We start from the raw sequence: 22,504 nt of genomic DNA, 5'->3' as shown, positions 1-22,504 counted from the left end.
CTCACTTCCTCTACACCTTTCGGTATCCTCCCATTTATTGTGTATTCCCTTGCCTCGTTTGCCCTCCCCAAACGCGTTACCTCACACTTCTCCGGATTGAATTCCATTTGCCACTTTTCTGCCCACCTGACCAGTCCATTGATATCTTCCTGCAGTCTACAGCTTTCCTCCTCACTATCAACCACACGGCAAATTTTTGTATCATCTGCAAACTTCTTAATCATGCCCCCTACATTTAAGTCCAAATCATTGATATAGATCCCAAAAAGCAAGGGACCTAGTACTGAGCCCTGCAGAACCCTACTGGAAACAGCCTTCCAGTCACAAAAACACCCGTCGACCATTACCCTTTGCTTACTGCAACTGAGCCAATTTTGGATCCAACTTGCCACTCTCCCATGGGCATGTACTTTTTTGACCAGTCTGCCATGTAGGACCTTGTCAAAAGCCTTGCTAAATTCCATGTAGACTACATCAAATGCACTACCCTCATCGACCCTCCTTGTTACCTCCTCAAAAAATTCAATCAAGTAAGTCAGACACAACCTTCCCATAACAAAACTATCCTGACTGTCCTTGATTACTCCGTGCCTTTCTAAGTGACGGTTTATCCTGTCCCTCAGAATTGATTCCAATAATTTGCCCACCACCGGGGTTAGACTGACTGGCCTGTAATTACTCGGTCTGTCCCTCGCTCCCTTTCCAAACAATGGTACAATGTTAGCAGTCCTCCAATCCTCCAGCACCACGCCTGTATCCAGTGAGGATTGGAAAATGATGGTCAGAGCATCTGCAATTTCCTCCCTTGCTTCTTTTAACAGCATGGGATACGTGGCCCTGGTGATTTATCTACTTTCAAAGATGCTAATCCCCTTAATACTTGAAAAGGAAAAATATGCAGGGATATGAGGAGAGAGCAGGGGAGTGGGACGGCACAGGTGCGATGGGACGAATGGCCTACTTCTGTGCTGTATGATTGTATGGTTCCATAAAAGGAGCTTATCAGCTTTGGATCAGGTTATGTGATAAATCTAGTATTCAGGTTACAGTGAGAATTAGCTCCTTTGTTTCTCACAATATCTGTTAAATATGTGCAGCGCATCAGAAAGCTTGCAAGGCAAAAGCCTGCTGGTAGCAGTGACCCAAGGTGTTCAAAAAAGATAGATTTGAATTGGCTGTGCTCTTGGCTCCAAATCACTACACAACCTAAATAGCTAATACTCTTGTTCATCACCGACAACAAAGCTACACACGTGTATGAAGCTTTTACAGATCAATTAGTGTTGGGCAGGCAGCTTTCTGTCAAACAGAAAAACAGCAGTGCTCAAAATTAAAACATTTGCACAGCATTTGTCTTAGAAATTGCTGTGTGAGATCTCTGTGCAGAACAGCAAAAGGAAATTTTCAGATGATATAGGACGAGTACCAAAGTCTTGAGGAAAGAAAAGAAAATGAAAAGACTGCAGTACTTCCTGATGCACACAATGCATTCAAATTTGATTAGTTAAGGGTCACAACAGTCAATCATTCAGAAATCATTCTCTTCGCCTGCACGCCTCCAATTCTCTCCTGAATGTGCTGACTCTTGCTGGGTTGGACGGGAGCTGGGATACAGTTCCTCCCTCATCCAAGTTGTCCTTCTTCACGCTTGAGTCAAATAGTGAGTGTCGGCAGGCTATGGAGGGCATCAGAGCCCAGCTAGATTCTGTCCTCACCTTCCATCCACACATTCACGATTTCCAGCCCATAGAGGCGTCACAGCTGAGCCCAATTCTGATCTCACTTATTGTCAACACACACGCCCTGTCCAGCAAATATAATGGCCAGTCTTCAGGAGTGGGAAGCGTGGTCGTTTCTCTTGCGATGAGACACTGAGGGCAACTGTAGCACGCTGCTGAGATAAGCTAACTCAGTACAAACTAGGAATGAATCCATGGACTCTCCAGATCTGTATGGTTCAGAACGCCTGGCAATGTATTCTGTCACTGAAGCATTAATGCCACTTACGTTTTTTTTTAAAAAATTATCTTTTGCACTAAAGCAAATTGAAATCAATCAGAATCAGGCTAAAATTAGGAAACTTGAAAAATCTAAGTATATACCCCAGCGCTGATACGACCAGCTTGAAGCTTTAAGGTCATACCACTGGTGATACTGCAGCAGTTCAGAAAAAGGTTTTCTTGTCCTTTTGGGGAGCTGACCATAAACCTGAACTGCACAGCATATAAAATAATATGGTCATTAGAAATCTAGAAATAGTGCTGTGGAATTTTTAACATCCAGCTGAATCATTAGAGCAGGCAGATGGGCCATATCTCATCAGAAGAGCAACAGCTCTGATAATATAGCACTCCTCAAGCGCCACACTGGAGTGTCAGTCTGGATTATGTGCTCAAGTCCGAGAGCGGGGATTGAACACACAACCTTCTGACTCCGATGTAAGAGAGCTGTTAACTGAGGCCAGCTGACAGTTTTGTGAGAAGCGTTGGATCAGGTAGAAAGAACTTTACATTTAAATGGCACCTTATTTCATCCTTGGGATGTTTCAAAGTGATTCACAGTCAATTAATTACTTTTAAAATGTGGCCACTGACGGCCAAATTGCACACAGCAATGTCACGGAAGCTAGTAACAAGTGTGATATTTAATAGAAATTCACTTCTCGAAAGCTTAAAATATTTAGCCAGTACGCTTCAGACGATTTGCAAACCCCAGTTGGCGTGCAAAGAGGCCATTAGGCTGAAATCAAATTGATGCCAAGGATATTTCAATTCAACAGGTCTCTTGGGGAATATTGTGATGGCAGTAGCTTAACTACGAAGGGATACTGCTTCCTCCATGCCAGTTGTCTTCAGCTTCCGCTTTTGAAGATGTCAACTTTCCTTATTGCTCCAACAGTGACAACCCAGGGTCAACCCTGGTCTCTGCTGAGTTACCTGATCTCAGCCAGGGCAACAAAATAATATACCACAACATACTATAGTGCCCATGGCTTAGGGACAGGCAAAAAAAAACAAAAATCGTTGCAGTTTTGTGCTCCTCATCAGGAGCTCGTAACCCTTGCTGGAAAGTTCACTAATAGATGGATGAAAACAACATCAAGCTCAGCCATGGTTGAAAACCCTGCAACACCAACTGTCTACACTCACACATGAAGAACCGCCAGTAAAGTGAGGCAGCAGAAGGCAGTCAGTGCCTGTGAAAGCACATCACAGCTTGAGCCAGCACATTGGTGATAGGAGAGCAGAAAAGGAGAAAAAAAAATGCGTTAAAGAAAAACCTTGATTCTTAATTCTCCAATCCACCTGTATAATTAAAGGAAAGTACTGCAGGTGTGTGGTGTAGAACATGCATTTTTTTTTTGTCTTGGGTTCAGAGAGTGTTGCTCTGATCGCAGTATGCTTAAAAAGATTGTGACTGGGTAACATTGCTCTTAACTTACTCACAGCAGCAAAGCCAGTATTGCAAAACCAAGTTAATTTTTAACAGTTGAAATCAAATTAAAAGCAATGCATTGCCCACTAAAATTAATGAAAAATGAAACCTTGTGAATTGCAGTGACCTGGAAATGCAATTTCACTAACATGCACCTAGCATAAAACAGTTCGGTTTAAGTCTCCATGGTTTTTGGCAAGTCTCACTGTTGCTGGTTGATCTCACAGCTCATTAATTTCTTCAGATCCTTGCATTATGAACTGTTCTATTTTTGAATGTACAGTCAATTTAACTTGTCTACACAATGCCCTTGGCGACATGATGTGTAGGCATGTGATCAACTTCCACGTGGATACCAATGACATCCAGCTCTACCTCTCTCCCACCGCACTCAACTCCATGACCATTTTGGCATCTGACTTCTTGTTCACCATCAACTTACATAGAATTTACAGCACAGAAACAGGTCATTCGGCCCAACTGGTCGATGCCGGTATTTATGCTCTACACGACCTCCCCCCACCCTACTCCATCTTAACCTATCAGGATAGCCTTGTATTCCTTTCTCCCTCATGTGTTTATCATGCTTCGCCTTAAACGCATCTATGCCAGTCGCCCCAACCACTCCATGTGGTGGGAAAGTTCTCGGAAACTTTCAATCAGGCGACGATCAGGGTACAAATTAGACATATTCCCACAAGAAGTAAAGGGGGTGCAGTAACAGTTGGAGTTCCTTGGATGAGCAGGGAAAATTAAAATGAGGATTAAAAAAGAGGTTTAAGACAAATCTAGAGCAAATAATCCAAAAGAAAATCAAGTGGAGTATGGGTGAATGGGATTAATCGATCTGTCTTTCAGAGAGCAGGTGTGAAGGCGGTTATGGCCTCCTTCTGTGCTGTAAAATTCTATTATTTTATGAGTCAGATTTTCCGCCAAGTTACCAGCAGCAATACAGAAGGCAAGTCTCCCGACAGAAACTGCTCACCTTAGCCTCCAATTTTCCGTGGTTGCCTGCTAAGGCTGAAAGGAATGGTGTACAACCTCAGCATCCGGTTAGACCTTGAACTGAGCTTCAAACGCCATAATCCTTCACCAAGATCACCGATTTCCATCTCTGCAATGTTGCAGTAAACTGACCTCATTCTCATGGACACTGAAATCTTCATTCACCCTTTTGTCATCTCCAGGCTCGACTTCTCTAACATTCTTCCTGCCGGTCTCCTGTGCTGCACCCGAGACAAGCTTCAATCTGGCCAAAGCCCCCCACTACCCACGTTCTATCCTGCTCTCAGTCCAGCTCCTCGATCACTTCAGTCATTGCTGATCTCCATCGGCTCCCAATCCCCCTAACACATCAAAGTGAAAATCCTCATTACATCTCTTCATGGCCTTGCCTCACCCTAGCTCTACAAACCCCCACCAGCCATACATCTTAATGCACTCCTTTTACTCTGGCGTTATTTGCACCTTCACTCCACCTGCTCCCCCGACCCCGTCCACCACCAGCCATCTGGACTCTACAGTTGAAAGCTCTTCCAGAACCCCTCCATCTTGCCACCTCTCTCCCCACCTTCAAAGGCCTCTTCAAAGCCTCCTTCTTTGACCATGCCTTCCCGATCCAGCTCGTTGACCCTTCTACCTCTTTGAAGTGCCTTGGGATGCTGATATAAATGCAAGTGGTGGTTGTATTTCTGTTGAATTATTCAAGTTCCATAAAATTCAGCAAATTAATTGTGTAAGTCATGCAAATAAATCATGGAAATTTAAATGTTATCACCCAACAGATTAACTTTTATTTGTATACAGGCGAGGAGGAATGTTTGTCCCATTTAGCTCGACAGTCACACTGAAAGTAATTTTTGGTGAATCCTGTTTAGTGTCATTCAGCAAAAGTCACAACAGATTTTAAATTGATGCCATTCCAACCCCTTTATGCAGGTTTTAAGGAGATGATGGCCCCGATATTTACGGGGAGGCGGGGAGGGAGCAGGAGAGCACGGTTGCAGGGAGGAGGCCCGGAAATCCTGGGCATGCGGAGGTCCTGCCGAATTTAACGACAGATCCTTATTAACATTCTTTCATTCCGCTACTCGCCCGGCAGCCGGCCAAATTGACAAGCCGGCGGGAAAGCCTGCGATAGAAGGCCGATCCCCGGCAATCGGGAAAGATTGGGACTTGTTTGCGTGGGTGCGGGGGTGCAGAAATTGAAGCCCGGCAATCGGGAGGGAGGTAAAGATCGGGGTTTGGAGGGTGGAGGGGTCAGCCCATCGTGGGCAGGCCGGTGATCGGGGGTTGGAGGGATTTTGGCGGTGGGGGGGAGGGGGGAAGAGATGAGAGGAAATTGGCCGATTGTGGCAGCAAGGAGAGGCTGCGATCGGCAGAAGGTTTGCTTGAGGGGCCGGGGGGCAGCACTCCTGCTCCTCCTGAGTCACATGGAGTGCTCCAAAAACGCTCTTAATTTCTCCATTTTGCTGCTGGGTTTCCCGAGTACTGGGAAACCTGGCCAGCAACTGTTAAATTTAAATCAGGCTCCCAACTGGACTGTGGGAGCCTGATTTAAATCATATAATGAAGTTGTCTCGTGTCTCCAAGATGGGACACAGGCACACCATGCAACCCACCGTCGTAAAAATGGTGGCAGGTGAGTACATGGCGGTTGGGGTTGCGTTTCGCAATTTTTAAACTGCCCGACTGACCCTCTCCCACCCGTCGGGGGGGGGGGGGGGGGAACGGGGGTTGCGGGTGGGGTTAATATTGACACCAACATGTTTGTCAACAGGTAAAAATAAATCAGGCAAGTATATATGTCGCTAAGCATAACATAGTTTTTTCTCCAAAAAAAACTCTTGCTTTTAAGAATGATTTCTAAATGTTTCTGATGATTTGTTACAAAATGTCTGACCCAATTTCTGAAGAGCATATACAGCCAAAATGTTTATGCTCCAAGAAAGCCTTTTATTTGTATACAGAAAACTAGAAGAAAGAAAGAACTTGCATTTATATCGCACCTTTCATGACCTCGGGATGTCTCAAAGTTAATTACTGTTGAAGTGTAGTCACGATGATAATGTCGGAAATGCAGTAGCCAATTTGCACACAGCAAGGTCCCACAAACAGCAATGCGATAATGACCAGATAACCTGTTTTAGTGTTGCAGGTTGAGGGATAAATATTGGTCTGGACACCAAATAGTGCCATGGAATCTTTAAAGTCCACCTGAGAGGGCAGACAGGGCCTCGGTTTAACACGTCATCTGAAAGACGGCACCTCTGACAGTGCAGCACTCCCTCAGTACTGCGCTGAAGTATCCGCCTTGATTATGTACTCAGGCCCCTGAGTTGGGACTTGAACCCACAAGAAGCGAGAGTGCTACCCACTGAACCACGGCTGACACAACAACAATATGAATGATATAGCGTTCTGATTATTGATTCAAAACATTGGAATGATTATAATGTTTGGTGTTCGATATTCTCAGTTTTTCTATTACAGTTGATGTCTCAGTTTCAAGTGCGAACTGCAGCTGACTTATCCCTATATTGACTTTTTAAAAAAAAATCAAAATAAACCTGGGTCGGAAGCCATGATGCAGGACACCACCAAGGTTGAGAAAAAGCAGGAGGGAAAACAAAGTGAACAGGAAGGAAGGATGAGCTGACACCAAGTTTGAGTTTTAACAGCCTAAGGATTGTAAGAGGAAGGAAAAGCTGACCGTGCGAATGAGTTAGGGGATAATTTTGACTTTGGACGATACAGTAAAATGAGCGATATTGGATCAGCTGCCCGAGAAACATCGGACGACTGATCTGATATCGCCCGTTTTACACTGTCGTCCAAGGTCAGAAGTCCAAAGTCAAACCAACTTGAGAGGATGGGTGCGTAGAATGGTGGATTTGCACCAGGGAAAGAACAAAAGAAGATAGAATTTACAGCACAGAAACAGGCCATTCGGCCCAACTGGTCCATGCCGGTGTTTATGCTCCACACGAGCCTCCTCCCACCCCTCTTCATTTCACCCTATCAGCACATCCTTCTATTCCTTTCTCCCTCATGTCCTCACCTGGCTTCCCTTTAAATGCATTTATGCTGTTCGCCTCAACTACTCCATGTGGTGGGAAAGTTATGGGAAACTTTCAAACAGGCGATGATATCAGATCAGCCACACGTTTTTGAGGAGGAAGGCCTTGCAAAGTAGGAAGAACAAAAGAGGAACGTTCACAGGAGCACTGACCATAGTAGAATCGACCACACAGAATTAGATACTGATGGATAAGTTACAGCTCTCTTTGATCCTTTCAATTTGCCTGTGTCTGATGTGGTTTCTCTCATTTATTTTGCTCCATTAGATGAAGTCTGCCGGAGCTGTTGATCAGGATTTATTTACCAATAGCTACTGTAAGGTATGCAGTGCCCAGCTGATTTCAGAGTCTCAGAGAGTGGCACATTATGAGGTAAGATTTCAGTCGTTTACTTGACAACATACATTTCATTTCAATATCATGCTCTTTTTACAGTAAATTATATTTAGCCAGCAAGCCTTAGAGAAAGAACAAAAATAATGAGGTCTGTCAGATTTCGTTATTTCTGCTAAATACCAGAAATGCAATTGCTTGTTCCCTGTATGACGCACAGTGCATCAAAGCTTCTAATATTTTTAAAATTTTGCTCATTAACTCTTTCAAAGCAGAGTTTGCTGGAGAAGTCGAGCTCATTACTCTCGTCCTCACTGCTTTTGCAACCAGTGATGTACACTTTCGGCAATTCTCGCCCTACGTCCTTGAATTTACCTGTGTTAACTCGCTGACCCAGAACACCGATTGATGAGACCAACAAATAACAAATCTCCTCCCCTCTCGAGCTTTAGTCAGCTGTTGCTTGCAACTAAACAAGCATGAGCTGTTTGTCTGAGGTTCCTTGGCACTCAGCCACTTGCAAGTCTCAGTGATTTTGGTAAGCCTGACTGTTTTTTTGGACCATTCTCATGATCTCAATTTCTTGCTAAAATTTGCACTGTTTGCATGCATTTAAATCCAATTAAATTTACATTTAAGGGGCACGCACAAGTAAATTGAATCTGCAATAACTGGACCATTTCTTGCTGCTTTTTTTTCTGCTGGCACTTAGATTCACGAGCCTTTCTGCCAAATGTTGATTTTTTTTTGTTGTTGTTCTCAGCGCCATTACTGGGTTTCCCAATAGGAGACCCCCTATCTGACACGTTTGGACAAGGAGGGGGATGCACTTTGCAGGTCAGACTGCATGTGAGGTGCTCTGTGCCCATGCTCCAGGATTCTCACACTCATATCTGCAGGCAGAGGTGGCCAGACCTCATGTTGGCAACCAGCCAGGACATGCGGGGGCTCTTCACCCCTGTGCTCGCTGACCGACATTGGCTCCCGGTCTAAGGACGCCTCGATTTTTAAAATTCTCATCCTTGTTTCCAAATCCCTCCATGGCTTCGCCCCTCCCTATCTCTGTAACCTCCTCCAGCCCTACAGCCCTCTGAGTTCTCTGCGCTCCTCCAATTCTGGCCTCATGTGCATCCCATTGGTGGCCGTGCCTTCAGCTGCCTAGGCCCTAAGCTCTGGAATTCCCTCCCGAAACCTCCCTGCCTCTCTCTCCGCCTTAAAGGCGCTCCTTAAAACCTACCTCTTTGACCAAGCTTTTGGTCACCTGTCCTAATACCTCCTTATGTGGCTTGTTGTCAAATTTTGTTTGATAATCGCTCCTGTGCAGCGCCTTAGGATGTTTTACAATGTTAAAGGCGCTACATAAATCCAAGTTGTTGTTGTAGTTGTTCTTCTTCGTCCCAATGGAAGCTGGGCGAACGGCTGACTGACCCTGATATTGGATGGCTCCTCAGAAGCATCCCAATCACACGAGGTTGTGCTTTTAGTGGCACTGCATGAAAGAATGCAATACTGACATATGGAGTGGCACAGTGGGAAACCCTCCTCACAACCATCTCCTGCTGCACCACCTCGACATCAACAGCAATCAAACAAAGGGTCAGCTTTTGGATTGCTGCATCATTTGTCTGCAGACTGATGCCTGCACTTTGGGTATCCTTTCCATTCATTTATGCCTGTCACTTCCTCGTCCCCTGCCACTTCATTCTTGGCAAAGGCTGTTGAGAGGCCGAAGTCTCTCCAAAGACTCTGACAGTTTTAGTTTCCGTATTTTGACTCCTTTAATTATCCCCTTCCCTTTAAAGAACGCTTAAAAGCAATTTTCTGCTCCCTTTTGCCAATATGCTTCCTGCATCTGCCCAACTCTGCACCTGAAGCTGTGCAAATGAGCTGACCTCAAAGTTGTTTGCAATAATTATTTCAGTCTAAACTGCGCCAATACTAGAAAATCGAGGCTTGAGTTTTTTGCGTGGACTGTCTGGAATCTGTGAAATCAGGGAGACCTCATGAAACTAGTCAATTAATTTTGTTGCATTTATATTGATTTTAAGGGACAGTGAGTAATTTAACTCGGTCCTCCCAACTTGGTGGAACTGTACAGACTCCATGCAACGCACACAAACTGTAAAGAAGTGGTGATATTATACCACAAATTCATTTGGGCAACAGTGGTACTGGGGTTTATTTTATTGACTGATACAGAGGGATACCTTTGGTTCTATATATTGTTTACCAAATATGGAACAGGTACTATGCGGAAAAAGCTGCTAACACCACAGTATTAGTCGTGCAATTTTGGGTACTTTATCACTATCCCAAATGTCACACCACATCTGCTGTGCTCATCATGCCTGTCACATAACAGTGAAGAAAGTAGAAAACAAATATTATTTAAAAGAAAAAAAGGACTGTTCAGCATATAATTATCTGCAATAAAAATAGCTAGCAGTGAGTTTAAGGCTGCAATTTACTCTCCTGATTCTGCTGAAGTTCATAAACTCTGATATCAGCATAACCACTTTATCGAATTATGCCGATGCAGCTCATCTACTATCGTAAGTATACGATTGTATTTTTAAATTTGGAATGGAAGAAAAATAATGCAGCATTTAGTGACTATTTTATAGAGCTTCCTTAAAGAGCAATTCTTGAATTGATTAAAGACGAACACAACTAGAGGTTTTGTTAAAGTCTAATTTCAAATAGTTTCTTCTGTTTCTTGCAATTCATAGCATACAGCTTCCCCCACTGCGAAACCAACTTGGAAACTATTTCAATTGAAAGGCATTGATGTTCAGTCATCCTCCCACAAATACAGTTGGTTTTTGATGAGTCTGTTGATTGAGAGCACAGGCAGGCTGGATTCATGGAGGCAACCTTATGCCTTGAGGTCAAATGGCAGTAATAATTCCGGAAAGTGGTGGCAATGAGCTCAGTGGGCATTACAAACATGTTTGGTACAGATATACCAATTAGTGTCTCAATCAATAAGCTCGTTATCCTTTCCTTGCTGCTCTTTGAACTGAAGGCAGAAGATTGCTTGACCTATTCCAAACAATGAGTCAGATCAGATCCACACTGTTTGTTGTGATAAAAATTGCCCTAAATCTTTCAATTGTGTTCTGCAATAAACAGAATCCCTCAGGCTTCTCTTTGCAACCAGAGGACAGTGTCCAAAGAAGACACTGTACCAGTTGCCAATGGCTGACATAATGGGAGTATAGAAGGCAATTTCACAGTGGGAGAGCCAGCTGTACAGCATCAGCAGTGGAGGGAAAGAAGAACATGACTGAAAATGGCAATAAAAACACAACGGTTGAGTTCTCTTTCAAATTTTGGGTGAAATTATGCAAGTAATAAGTGTTTTTCTTATAATACGTACAGCGTAGCAACTTCACAGTGTGTTGTCCTCGGCCATCAAGTACATGCCTACACTTTATTGGTAAATTAGTGTGATGGGTTATTATGTCACACCAACTTCTTCAGTTCAAAGGACCTGAAGTGTACCAACCTGATGCGACATGGTGAAGTTGGAAGCACGATCACTCTTTGATTTCACACACAGCAAGTTGCGTTTCAATTGTATTAAAGGAAGGTGGTCAAGTGTTTCTTCATAGGCTGGAGGGAGCATTGCAGGGCAAGTCATTGTCGGCTATTCCGGCATAACTTTTCGCATTGGCAGAGGACCTGAGCACCCCTCTCAATTAGGCAGTGGTGTATAATGAAGGAAAGGGTGAAAAGAAAACCGAAAAGAAAGGAAAGAAATACATTTATGTGGAGCAAGCCACAATAGATCAATGATATGTCAGAGTTCAATATGGTATAGATGCAATGCCCAAGAATTCAAACAGAAACATTCTAATACTGAAGGAAAATGACAAGTTCACTCCCGATAAATTTATGATAAAATCACATCCCAAATCCCTGCTTGGAACATCAGCCCCTCTCAGCAGTACCAAATCCAGCAAGCCGTAAGCTGACAAAACACGGGAGAATTCAGAGGCTGATGGATTTGATGGCACCTTGTCAATCATGTTCTGTAAATGCCAAACTCAACACTCCCCACTTTTGACTCCCCTGGATTGTGTTACAATTTCGGTGGGAATTTAAACTATTTCACCCACTCAGGGTTGAGATCAGAAAACTCACCACGTGTAGAATTTTTGCCGTAATACTTTGTACTGTCTGTTGGAACTAAATGCACTGTTCCACTCCCATTCCTTTCTGATTTAGAACAGAAGAACTTTTAAGAAAAGAAAAAGCCATCAGACTGAACTCCTTTTCAAAGATCAACCCCACCTAATAACCTTCTCAGCATATTCCTGAAACCCATCTCCCTCCAGCAATGCATTTACTTGTCTCTTGAAACCATTTATACTGTCCACTTCATCGATCCTCTGGTAACGAAACAGTAAGATATAAAAGTAATTGAAACACAACAGTTCTTTCAAAAAATTGTGTCTTTGATAATTGCTAAATTATTTCAAACCCCCATTGCCTTACTCTGCAAATCTTTTACATCTGTGCCAGACGCTAATCAATCTACCAAGACACACACATTCTTGCATTGCATTGTGCAAATAATAAAAGAAAGAAAGGATGAACTTGCATTCAAATAGTGTCTTTCACAACCTCAGGACATCCCAAAACGCTTCACAGCCAATGAAATACTTTTCAATTGTAGTCACTGTTGTCGGGAAACGCGGCAGACAATTTGCGCACAGCAAGGTCCCACAAACAGCAATGAGATAAAGGACCAGGTAATCTGTTTTTTAATGATGTCAGCTGAGTGATAAATATTAACCAGGACATTGGGAGAACTCCCCTGCTCTTGTTCGACAAATTCAGTCCACTGGTATAATAAATCAAATACTGACTGCAGTTTTCTGGCTTAAGGTAAAAGACTGCATGTGGGCTTCAGAAATTTCTTTCACTGTGCAACAACTGAAGCTGACCTTTCGTTTATCTGTTTATAGCTAATAATAGCTCCCTACTGCCATCAATATATGACTTTCTTTCTTTCCTTTCCTTCTTTCTTTTCTTTCGTTAAATAGCCTGCAGACATCCTACCTCATCAGGATGGCCAATTAGATGAGGTACTGAAGGCACCCAGTGCATGTGGTATTTTACCCCAGCACGAGTTAGCCCCTCGAAAAGTGAAGGGGGAAAAATTGGCAAAATAAATTGCAACTGGACATTATACACAATCAAAGACAGAAATGTTTTGCTTTTTTGTGTGCCGTTGAATTGTCAGCATATTAATTACATACAAAAGATGCCTGAACTATCAAGACAGAAAAGTGGTGTCTAAAGATAAACAATGGAAATTCGGATTTTGTATTTTGTATCATTTACACATTAGATAATTCCGGTTTTCCAATTTTCCAAGTAACAGTATTCATGAAGGGGTATTGCGCTCATCATAATTCAGTGTTATTTTTCAATTTTTAAAAAATTCTTTTTGAAATGATATTTTTAAAAATATTAAAGCAAAATCATTTTTTGGTGCAACAATGGAGAATTTGTGGGGCATTCACTGTGATTCTGCAAGCTGGCCACAAATTGTAAAGAAAAGGCAGTAGCAAGACACATTTTAAACTTGAGGCAATTTTTTCCATTAACCATCGTCAACGCAGAATTTTTAGTTCTGGCTTTCAAATGGATATCGTGTTGTTACACACAAAGAAATATGAAATGCTGCATTAAGCTGACTGTAGATATCTACAAAACTAAAGGGCATCTTCCTAATTTTCCAGAGTTTTCTGAATAAAATGATTTTTTAGAGAATACATCCCAACGTCAGGGCTGCCTTGCGCCCCAGTTACACAGCAAATCTTGCATCAAGCTGTTACCCTGCTAATCTCTCAATGGTGCAGCCCTTGGACATTCCTGCAGCAATGCACACAGACTGCAGAGTAGAAAGCTCCCATTAAATTCAACTTTTAAAGTTTAAAAAAAAACTAAGGCCGGTTGCTGGGCCCCTTCTAGGAACATAGAACGGGCCATTCAGCCCCTCGAGCCTGTTGCGCCATTCAGTTAGATCGTGGCTAATCTGTATCTTAACTCCATCTACCCGCCTTAGTTCCGTAATGCTTAATGCCCTCACCGAACAAAAATTAATCAATCTCAGTTTTGAAATTTTCAATTGACCCCAGCCTCAACTGCTTTTTGAGGGAGAGAGTTCCAGATTTCCACTCCCCTTTGTGTGAAGAAGTGCTTTTTGATCACCCCTGAATGGCCTAGCTCTAATTTTAAGATTGCACCCCCTTGTTCTGGACTCTCCCACCAGAGGAAATAGTTTCTCTCTATCTACCTTCTCAAATCCTTTAATCATCTTAAACACCTCAATTAGATCACTCCTTAATCTTCTATACTCGAGGGAATACAAGCCAAGTCTATACAACCTGCCCTCATAATATAACCCTTTTAGCCCTGGTATCATTCTGGTGAATTTGCACAGCACCCCCTCCAAGGCCAGTACATCCTTCCCGAGGTGCGGTGCCCAGCACTCGAAATGTACTCTGATTATCAGGTGCCTCCTCTGAACCATCTGGTACCCATAGTCTGCAGCAATCTGAAACCCACCACTCAATCTGCTGTGTCAGCATAATCTGGGGACCTAATGTAATTTTTGTTACGAAATATTAATAAATTATGATAGCATTGGACGTAAACGGTAAATGTGATTAGACAGCTATGATCTGTGAGTGAATGGTATTCCTCTAATATAGCCTAATTTTCTATCAGCAGGCTGTCAGCTTGCTATGGCAGCAGGCAACAAAACGGAGACTGATGCTACAAGGCATGCACTGTAACTTGTCCAATTCAACTGAACATGTTTTCTCCTTGTGACTTAAAATTGATTTAACCCTTCCTGTTTCAGCAGCACAGGAGATGTGAGTGGAAGTGGGCAAGACTCACAAGGACGGAGGTCCAGCCACCCTGGGTCGCTTTGGCATTTTTGACTAAAATCCAGTACACCGCACCGCTGTCAGAGCCCGCATTGTGTGGGCCGGCAACGGTTTGTGTAACTGGGAACTCACAAAAGGAGCAGGAAACAAAAAAAAAACACATCCAGTAAACTTCTCTCTTCCAGGAGAGAAGTTCAGGAGTACTTTCAGCAGAATAGTGTAAAAATATTCTCTGCCTGCCAGGTAGGCAGAGAAATGCACACTGTGCAGTTCACTAAAATAGATGGGAAACCCTTCAGTCCAGCCTACTACACAACAATCACGGGTCAGCACTGAAATCTAAATATCCCAATAAGACCCCAATGTGTCTGAAAGAAAGTGACCATGGTGATGCCCAAGGAGAAGAAAGCAGCTCCCAAGAAGGCCACCAAGAAAGAAGAAAGCCTTGAATAAAGCGCCAGCAAAGGGCAGCAAGAAGCGGAAAAGGTCGAGGAAGGAGAGTTACTCCATCTACATCTACAAAGCGATGAAGCAGGTTCACCCCCGACACTGGCATCTCCTCTAAGGCCACTGGCACCACGAACTCCTTTGTGAACGATATTTGTGAGCGCATGGTGAATGTGGCTTCCCGCCTGGCCCTATTACAATAAGCGCCGCAACCATCAGCTCCCAGGAGATCCAGACCGAGGGAGCTGAACAAGCTCACTGTGTCGAAAGGGAGAAAGATGGTGACCAAATACACCAGCTCCAAGTAACACCCCACAAGGTACTGCACGAAAAACAACACAATTGTGGGAAATACTGTCTTACTCCAAACCCTTAATTCTTCTCTTCTTTTTGAAACTAGCTCTGGTTTCTTCCTCCAGACAAAAGAATTAAAATACGTTTCTCTCTCTGTAAGAAGGAGTGCTAAAAAAAAAATCAATTTGGCGATCTCAATTCCCCTTCCTAAAGGAATGAATTCGCAGCACTGAACAATGGGCAGAATGGTACGAATTGACGCTACTTTGGAAAGTTTCACTCAGACGGACTGTGGAGGGAAATGGAAATACCAATGATGTTGCACTAAGGATTCTCTTCTGAGACTGTGCTCGCAGCACATCTTTGCAGTACAATCGAGAGCTTTATCCTGTAGCTGACCAGCACTAGATCAAAAACGAGTGTTCTTGATGCAGGCACTATGTTGCTGATGAATACAAAATACGAAGAGAACTTACCTAAACCTATCTCTTCTGACATTGTCCCTTTTCCTGGTGCAATGAAGCAAGTCAACAGCAATTTGTTGGTTACTCAAGCATAGGGCCCTCAGGCAAAGAAAAAACAATACAGAGAGCAACCTCATTCCATTTTAAATAAACCTCAATAAATCTCTGCAACACTCCTTAAATTGCCATTGTCATAATTTCCATTTTCATAATACATCTGCCAAACGTCCAGTCTCTTCCCTCTTCGATATAATTTTTGGTACTTCTGAAATGTCACTGTCAATATGCAGTTTATGAAGGCTGCAACAAATGTTGCTCAACTGTGATGTAAAAGTCAATCAAAGGGGTTGACAATGGAAAAAAAAGACCAACATTTGTCAATTAGTCACTATTTAAAACAAAATATGCCTTCGATAAGGCACCGCATTGTAGACTCATGGCAAAGGTCAGAGCATGTGGAATCAGGGGACAGGTGGCAGAACGGATAGCAAGTTGGCTGCAAGACAGAAAACAGAGAGTCGGGGTTAAGGGTAGCTACTGAGACTGACGAAAGGTGGGAAGTGATGTTCCACAGCGATCGGTGCTGGGACCACTGTTGTTCACAATTTACATTAATGATTTGGATTCAGGAATCAGAAGTACAATTTCAAAATTTGCTGACGAAACCAAAGGAAGAATGCATCAAAATGCAAGAGGATATTAATAAACTTGCAGAATGGGCGTGTAATTGGCAAATGAATTTCAATGTAGTTAAGTATGAGGTAGTGACATGGTGTATTTTGGTAGAAAGAATAAGAAGGTCACATACTGCTTGGATGATAAGAGTCTAAATGGGATAGAGGAGCAAAAGGATCTCGGGATGCAGATACACAATTCACTAAAAGTAGCGATGCAGGTTAATAAGGCCATAAAAAAGGCAAAACAAGCTCTCGGGTTCATTTCTAGAGGGATAGAATTGAAAAGCAAAGAAGTTATGTTAAACTTGTTAGACCACACTTGGAGTATTGTGCACAGTTCTGGTCTCCATATTATTATATTGGAGAGGGTGCAAAAAAGATTTATGAAGGATGATACCAGAACTGGGAGGATATCCTTATCAGGAAAGGCTGAACAGGCTGGGATTCTTTTCTCTGGGAAAGAGAAGGCTGAGGGGTGACCTGATAGAGGTCTTTGAGATAATGAATGAAGAAAAAATATTTTTACTTGTGGGGGAGTCCAAAACTAGAGGTCATAAATATAAAATAGTTGCTAAAAAATCCAATAGGGAATTCAGGAGAAACTTTTTTACCCAAAGATTGATAAGAATGTGGAACGTGCTACTACAAGGAGTAGTTGAGGCAAATAGCATAGATGCATTTAAGGGGAAGCTAGATAAGCGCATGAAGGTGAAAGGAATAGAAGGGTATCCTGATCAGGTTAGATCAAGTGGGGAGGGAGGAGGCTCCTGAGGAGCATAAATGCCGGCAGAGACCAGTTGGGCCAAACAGCCTGTTTCAGTGCTGTAGTTTCAATGTAACTCAATGTAAAATAATTAAAATGTAGCATTAAAATGTAGCATTACAGACACTGTTGTGGTATCAGTTCCTGGGTGTGGCAGATGCTCCAATGTAATGTATAGAGTATCTCAGTCATTCAAAAGGAAGCATTTTGCCAGCTCCCCATGGGGTTGCTGTAATGAGGTTCGACTGGAGCAAGTTAAAATTAGTTTTACCTTTTGTCAGGAAATCTTGTAATTGAGCAAATGCTCAATGGCTCAGTGGAGTGGAAATAAACATCTTAGAATGTGTTGTATGTCAAATGACATATAGACTGAATGTCTTAAAAGACTATAAACATAATAAAACATGGAACAAAAGAAGCCCATTCAACCTGCTTATTCCAAGAGCCTATGTTATAACGCAATAACACGATGAGGAGCTCAGGTATGGTACAAAATATATTCAGGTGGAGGTTTGGGAACAGAACTTAGAATCAATACCTAATCTTACTATTCCCAGTTCAACTCCAGTTCACAAACTTGCTTAATAATGGTGAGGTGTAACTAATTAATTCAAAAATTCAACTTTCATTTGCTGATCAATTGAATTGCTCATTATATAATACAATTATTATACAGTCGTTAAAGGGGATGGTTTTATTCCTTGCGGGGATGGATTTGTTTTGGCATTTGTGACACACTAAGGGTGAAATTGGTCTTTGGAAGTGCCCAAAACGGGGGGTAACGAATCAACAGCCAGTTTTCATTGAAGTCATAGGAACAGGAGGAGGCCATTCAGCCCCTTGAGCCTGTTCCGCCATTCAATTAGATCATGGCTGATCTGTACCTCAACTCCGTTTACCTGCCTTGGTTCTGTAAAGTTAATAGAAAAGAAGACCAGGTGGCATGTCGGACGGGCTGCTGATTCATTATTGCCTGTTTTGCTTTACCGATGAATACAAATTTCACCCCCAGTGTGTCTGACAGCTCGTTGAAGAGACCAAATTGTGTGATTTAGTTTTGAAGTGCCTTTGTTCTACGTGATTTTGAACTGGATTCTATTTCCCTGCACGTTTCAGGCCAACGGTGTACTGTGTTTCTATTATACAGGTTATAATCCTGAAAATTCAATAAAATGAAACTCTACAACATCACAACAATTATTAAATCACTGCAGCTTGGGTCATTTGATAACCCTACACTGCAGATTAACAGCATCATTACACTACAGATATCAGTTTCAGAATGACTGGACCAGAGTTGCATCATATTCCACCCAGTGCCAAAGGATTTTTAACACTGGGAAAGAGTTTGGGCTCATTCTTGCCATTAATGAAAGCATTGAATTTTATGTTTACAAAGTTCCCAGATGGTCTGATAGGAACTTCTAAAATTTCATGTTACACCAGGCTGCAGTTAAACGACACTCAATGCGAATCACAAAAGGTGTGAGACTACTTCCTCATGCCTCTTGGCTTTGTTTGCTCAGAAGTCAGTCCATAAAGCAGACTCCCAAATTATGCTAGTACTTTTGCATCTTTGAATGTGAGAAACTGTTTTTCTTCTACAGAAAAGCAGCAGTATTGCACTAAGATAAGTCACAGAACAGCCTGTCATCAATTTGAAATTGTCTTACAGAATAGAACTGAGAAAGTCTGTTTCCCACAAAGGTTATGGAACGGTACATGTAGGGTGACTCAGCCTGCAGTGCATTTATACCATATATGACTCATACTGCAGCAACATGGAGTTTTATTTCAAACAAATATTACAGAAAAACCTGCCTTGGAGATTTTATAGCCTTATAACTCACTCACGAGTATTTGTTTTTCCCTTCACATGGATCCAAAATACAGCACAAGCAGGTCACAACAAACATGTTTCAACAACACCTCCCAAACCCACGACCTCCACCACCTAAAAGGACAAAGACAGCAGGTGCATGGGAACACCATCACCTCCAGGTTCCTCTCCAAGTCACACACCTTCATGACTTGGACATTTATTACCGTTCCTTCATCATCGCTGGGTCAAAATCCTGGAACTCCTGACCTAACAGCACTGTGGGAGAACCTTCACCACTTGATTTGCAGCAGTTCAAAAAGAAGGCCCATCACCACCTTCTCAAGGGCAACTAGGGATCATAGGAGGCCATTCGGCCCATCGAATCCGTGCCGGCCCTATGCAATCCAGCTAGTCCCACTCTCTCACCCTATCCCCGTAGCCATGCAATTTTTTTCCTTTCAAATACTCATCCAATTCCCTTTTGAAGGCCATGATTGAATCTGCCTCCACCACCCCCTCGGGCAGTGCATTCCAGATCCTAACCACTTGCTGTTTAAAAAAGATTTTCCTCAAGTCACCTTTGGTTCTTTTGCCAATTACCTTAAATCTATGTCCTCGGTTTCTTGACCCTTCTGCCAATGGGAATAGTTTCTCTCTATCTACTCTGTCTAGAGCCTTCATGATTTTGAAGAACTCTATCAAATCTCCTTGCAACCGTCTCTGTTCCAAGGAGAACCCCAGCTTCTCCAGTATATCCATGTAACTAAAGTCCCTCATCCCTGGAATCATTCTAGTAAATCTCTTCTGCACCCTCTCTAAGGCCTTCACATCTTTCCTAATCTGCGGTGCCCAGAACTGGACACATTACTCCAGGTGTGGCCGAACCAGTGTTTTACAAAGGTTCATCATGACTCCCATACTTTTGTACTCTTATGCCTCTATTTATAAAGCCCAGGATCCCGTATGCTTTTTTTAACTGCTTTCTCAACCTGCCCTGCCACCGTCAACGATTTGTGCACATATACCCCCAGATCTCTCTGTTCCTGTACCCCTTTTAGAGTTGTGCCCTCGAGTTTATACTGCTCTCCTTGTTCTTCCTACCAAAATGTATCACTTCGCATTTTTCTGCATTAAATTTCATTCTGCCACTTGTCTGCCCATGCCAGAAACCTGTCTATATCCTCTTGAAGTCTATCACTATCCTCCTCACTGTTTACTACCCTTCCAAGTTTGTGTCATCTGCAAATTTTGAAATTGTGCCCTGTACATCCAAGTCCATTAATATATATCAAGAAAAGCAATGGTCGCAGCACCGACCCCTGGGGAACACAACTGTAGACCTCCCTCCAGTCTGAAAAACAACCGTTCACCACTACTTTCTGCTTCCTGTCCCTTAGCCAATTCTGTATCCATGTTGTTACTGCCCCTTTTATTCCATGGGCCACAATCTTGATGATAAGCCTACCATGTGGCACTTTATCAAACGCCTTTTGAAAGTCCATAGACACCACATCAACAGCATTGCCCTTATCTACTCTTTCTGTTACCTCATCAAAAACTCTATCAGGTTAGTTAAATGCGATTTGCCTTTAACAAATCCATTCTGGCTTTCCCTAATCAATCCACACTCATCCAAGTGACTGTTAATTATGTCCCAGATTATTGTTTCTATAAGTTTCCTCACCACTGAGGTTAAACTGACTGGCCTATAGTTGCTGGGTTTATCCTTATACACTTTTTTGGACAAGGGTGCAACATTTGCAATTCTCCAGTCCTCTGGCACCACCCCGTATCCAAGGATGTTTGGAAGATTATGGTCAGTACCCCCACAATTTGCACCCTTACTTCCCTCAGCAACCTAGGATACATCCCATTTGGACCGGGTGACTTATCTACTTTAAGTACAGCTAGCCTTTCAATTACCTCTTCTTTATCAATTTTTAGCCCATCCAGTATCTAAACCATATCTTCCTTTACTGAGACTCTGGCAGCATCTTCTTCCTTGGTAAAGACAGATGCAAAGTACTCATTTAGTACCTCAACCATCCATTCTGCCTCCATGAGTAGATCTCCTTTATGGTCCCTAATCGGCCCATCCCTCCTCTTACTAGCAGTTTACATGCCTGTAGAAGACGTTTGGATTCCCTGTTATGTTGGCCCCCAGTCTATTCTCATACTCTCTCTTTGCCCCTCTTATTTCCTTTTTCACTTCCCCTCTGAACCTTCTATATTCTGCCTGGTTCTCACTTGTGTTATCAACCTGACATCTGTCTTTTGCCCCTCTTTTCCGTTTCATCTTACTCTCTATCTCTTTTGCTCCAGGGAGCTCTGGCTTTCGTTGCCCTGCCTTTCTGCCTCGTGGGAATGTGCCTAGTCTGTACCCGAACCGAACTGGATGGGCAATAGATGCTGGTTTTGCCAGCAACGCCTCAAAAAATAAACATAATTTTAAAAAATGTTGACGGAAACCAAAGTTTGACCATAGTGGTTAAACTTTGATGTTGCTGATTATTTTCAAGAAGCCCAATGCCCAAAAATAGTCGTAAACAATTTTACAACACCAAGTTATAGTCCAACAATTTTATTTATTAAATAAAATTGTTGGACTATAACTTGGTGTTGTAAAATTGTTTACAATTGTCAACCCCAGTCCATCACCGGCATCTCCACATCAAAAATAGTCGGATACTAATGTAGCCTTGCTTTTTAATTTTTATTACACAATTTTACTTAATCCATGCAAATATTCAAGTGAATATTCATTAAGGGAGGATGAATGGCATTCTCTCCACATATGTATGATTATTTATAATATATGGTACAAAGTGATTTTTAACAATTCATATTAATAGGTGTTAGAATTTAATGTGGGTCACAAAAAGCAAGAGTTAACTGCATTTTCAGTGGCGATAATATGGCCAGTTATAAAAATGATGCAGGACCTCCGATTGTGAATTTTAACACACAAGACATCACTGATTGTGAGGTTTATGAAAACTTCAGAGTTTATCCTTTTTACACCATTACCAAGGCATTCGGGATAATGAATTGCAGAAAAACTCACAATCCCAGATGTCTTATAACCTATCCTTGCATTATTCTGTAACACAAGAAGTGCTGTCCAAGATGAAAGAATATTTGTACTTAATGGGCTATGTTTTCGATTTGCATAATTTACTTTCATCATTTCACTGATGTGATTTCCCTCTGCATCGCTTGAACAAAACTGATTTGTGTTGATAAAGCTGGGAGGGATTTTTTTTAACAACATTTAATAGAATT

General features: G+C 42.4%; 1 protein-coding gene across 1 annotated transcript in view; it reads left to right on the top strand.

The window, feature by feature from the left end:
* The first annotated feature begins 7,781 nt into the window (after positions 1-7,781).
* The window catches only part of LOC137336039 (zinc finger matrin-type protein 4-like), a 118,098-nt gene continuing 103,375 nt past the window's right edge, over positions 7,782-22,504 (top strand). Inside the window, exon 1 of the mRNA XM_068001541.1 lies at positions 7,782-7,886. Within this exon, the coding sequence (XP_067857642.1) occupies positions 7,782-7,886 (105 nt within the window). The remainder of the gene's footprint in view (positions 7,887-22,504) is intronic.

This window comes from Heptranchias perlo, chromosome 20 (genome assembly GCF_035084215.1).
Source record: "Heptranchias perlo isolate sHepPer1 chromosome 20, sHepPer1.hap1, whole genome shotgun sequence".
NCBI lineage: Eukaryota > Metazoa > Chordata > Chondrichthyes > Hexanchiformes > Hexanchidae > Heptranchias > Heptranchias perlo.
Note: the sequence above shows the minus strand (reverse complement) of the source record. Positions and strands in the feature narration are given on the sequence as shown.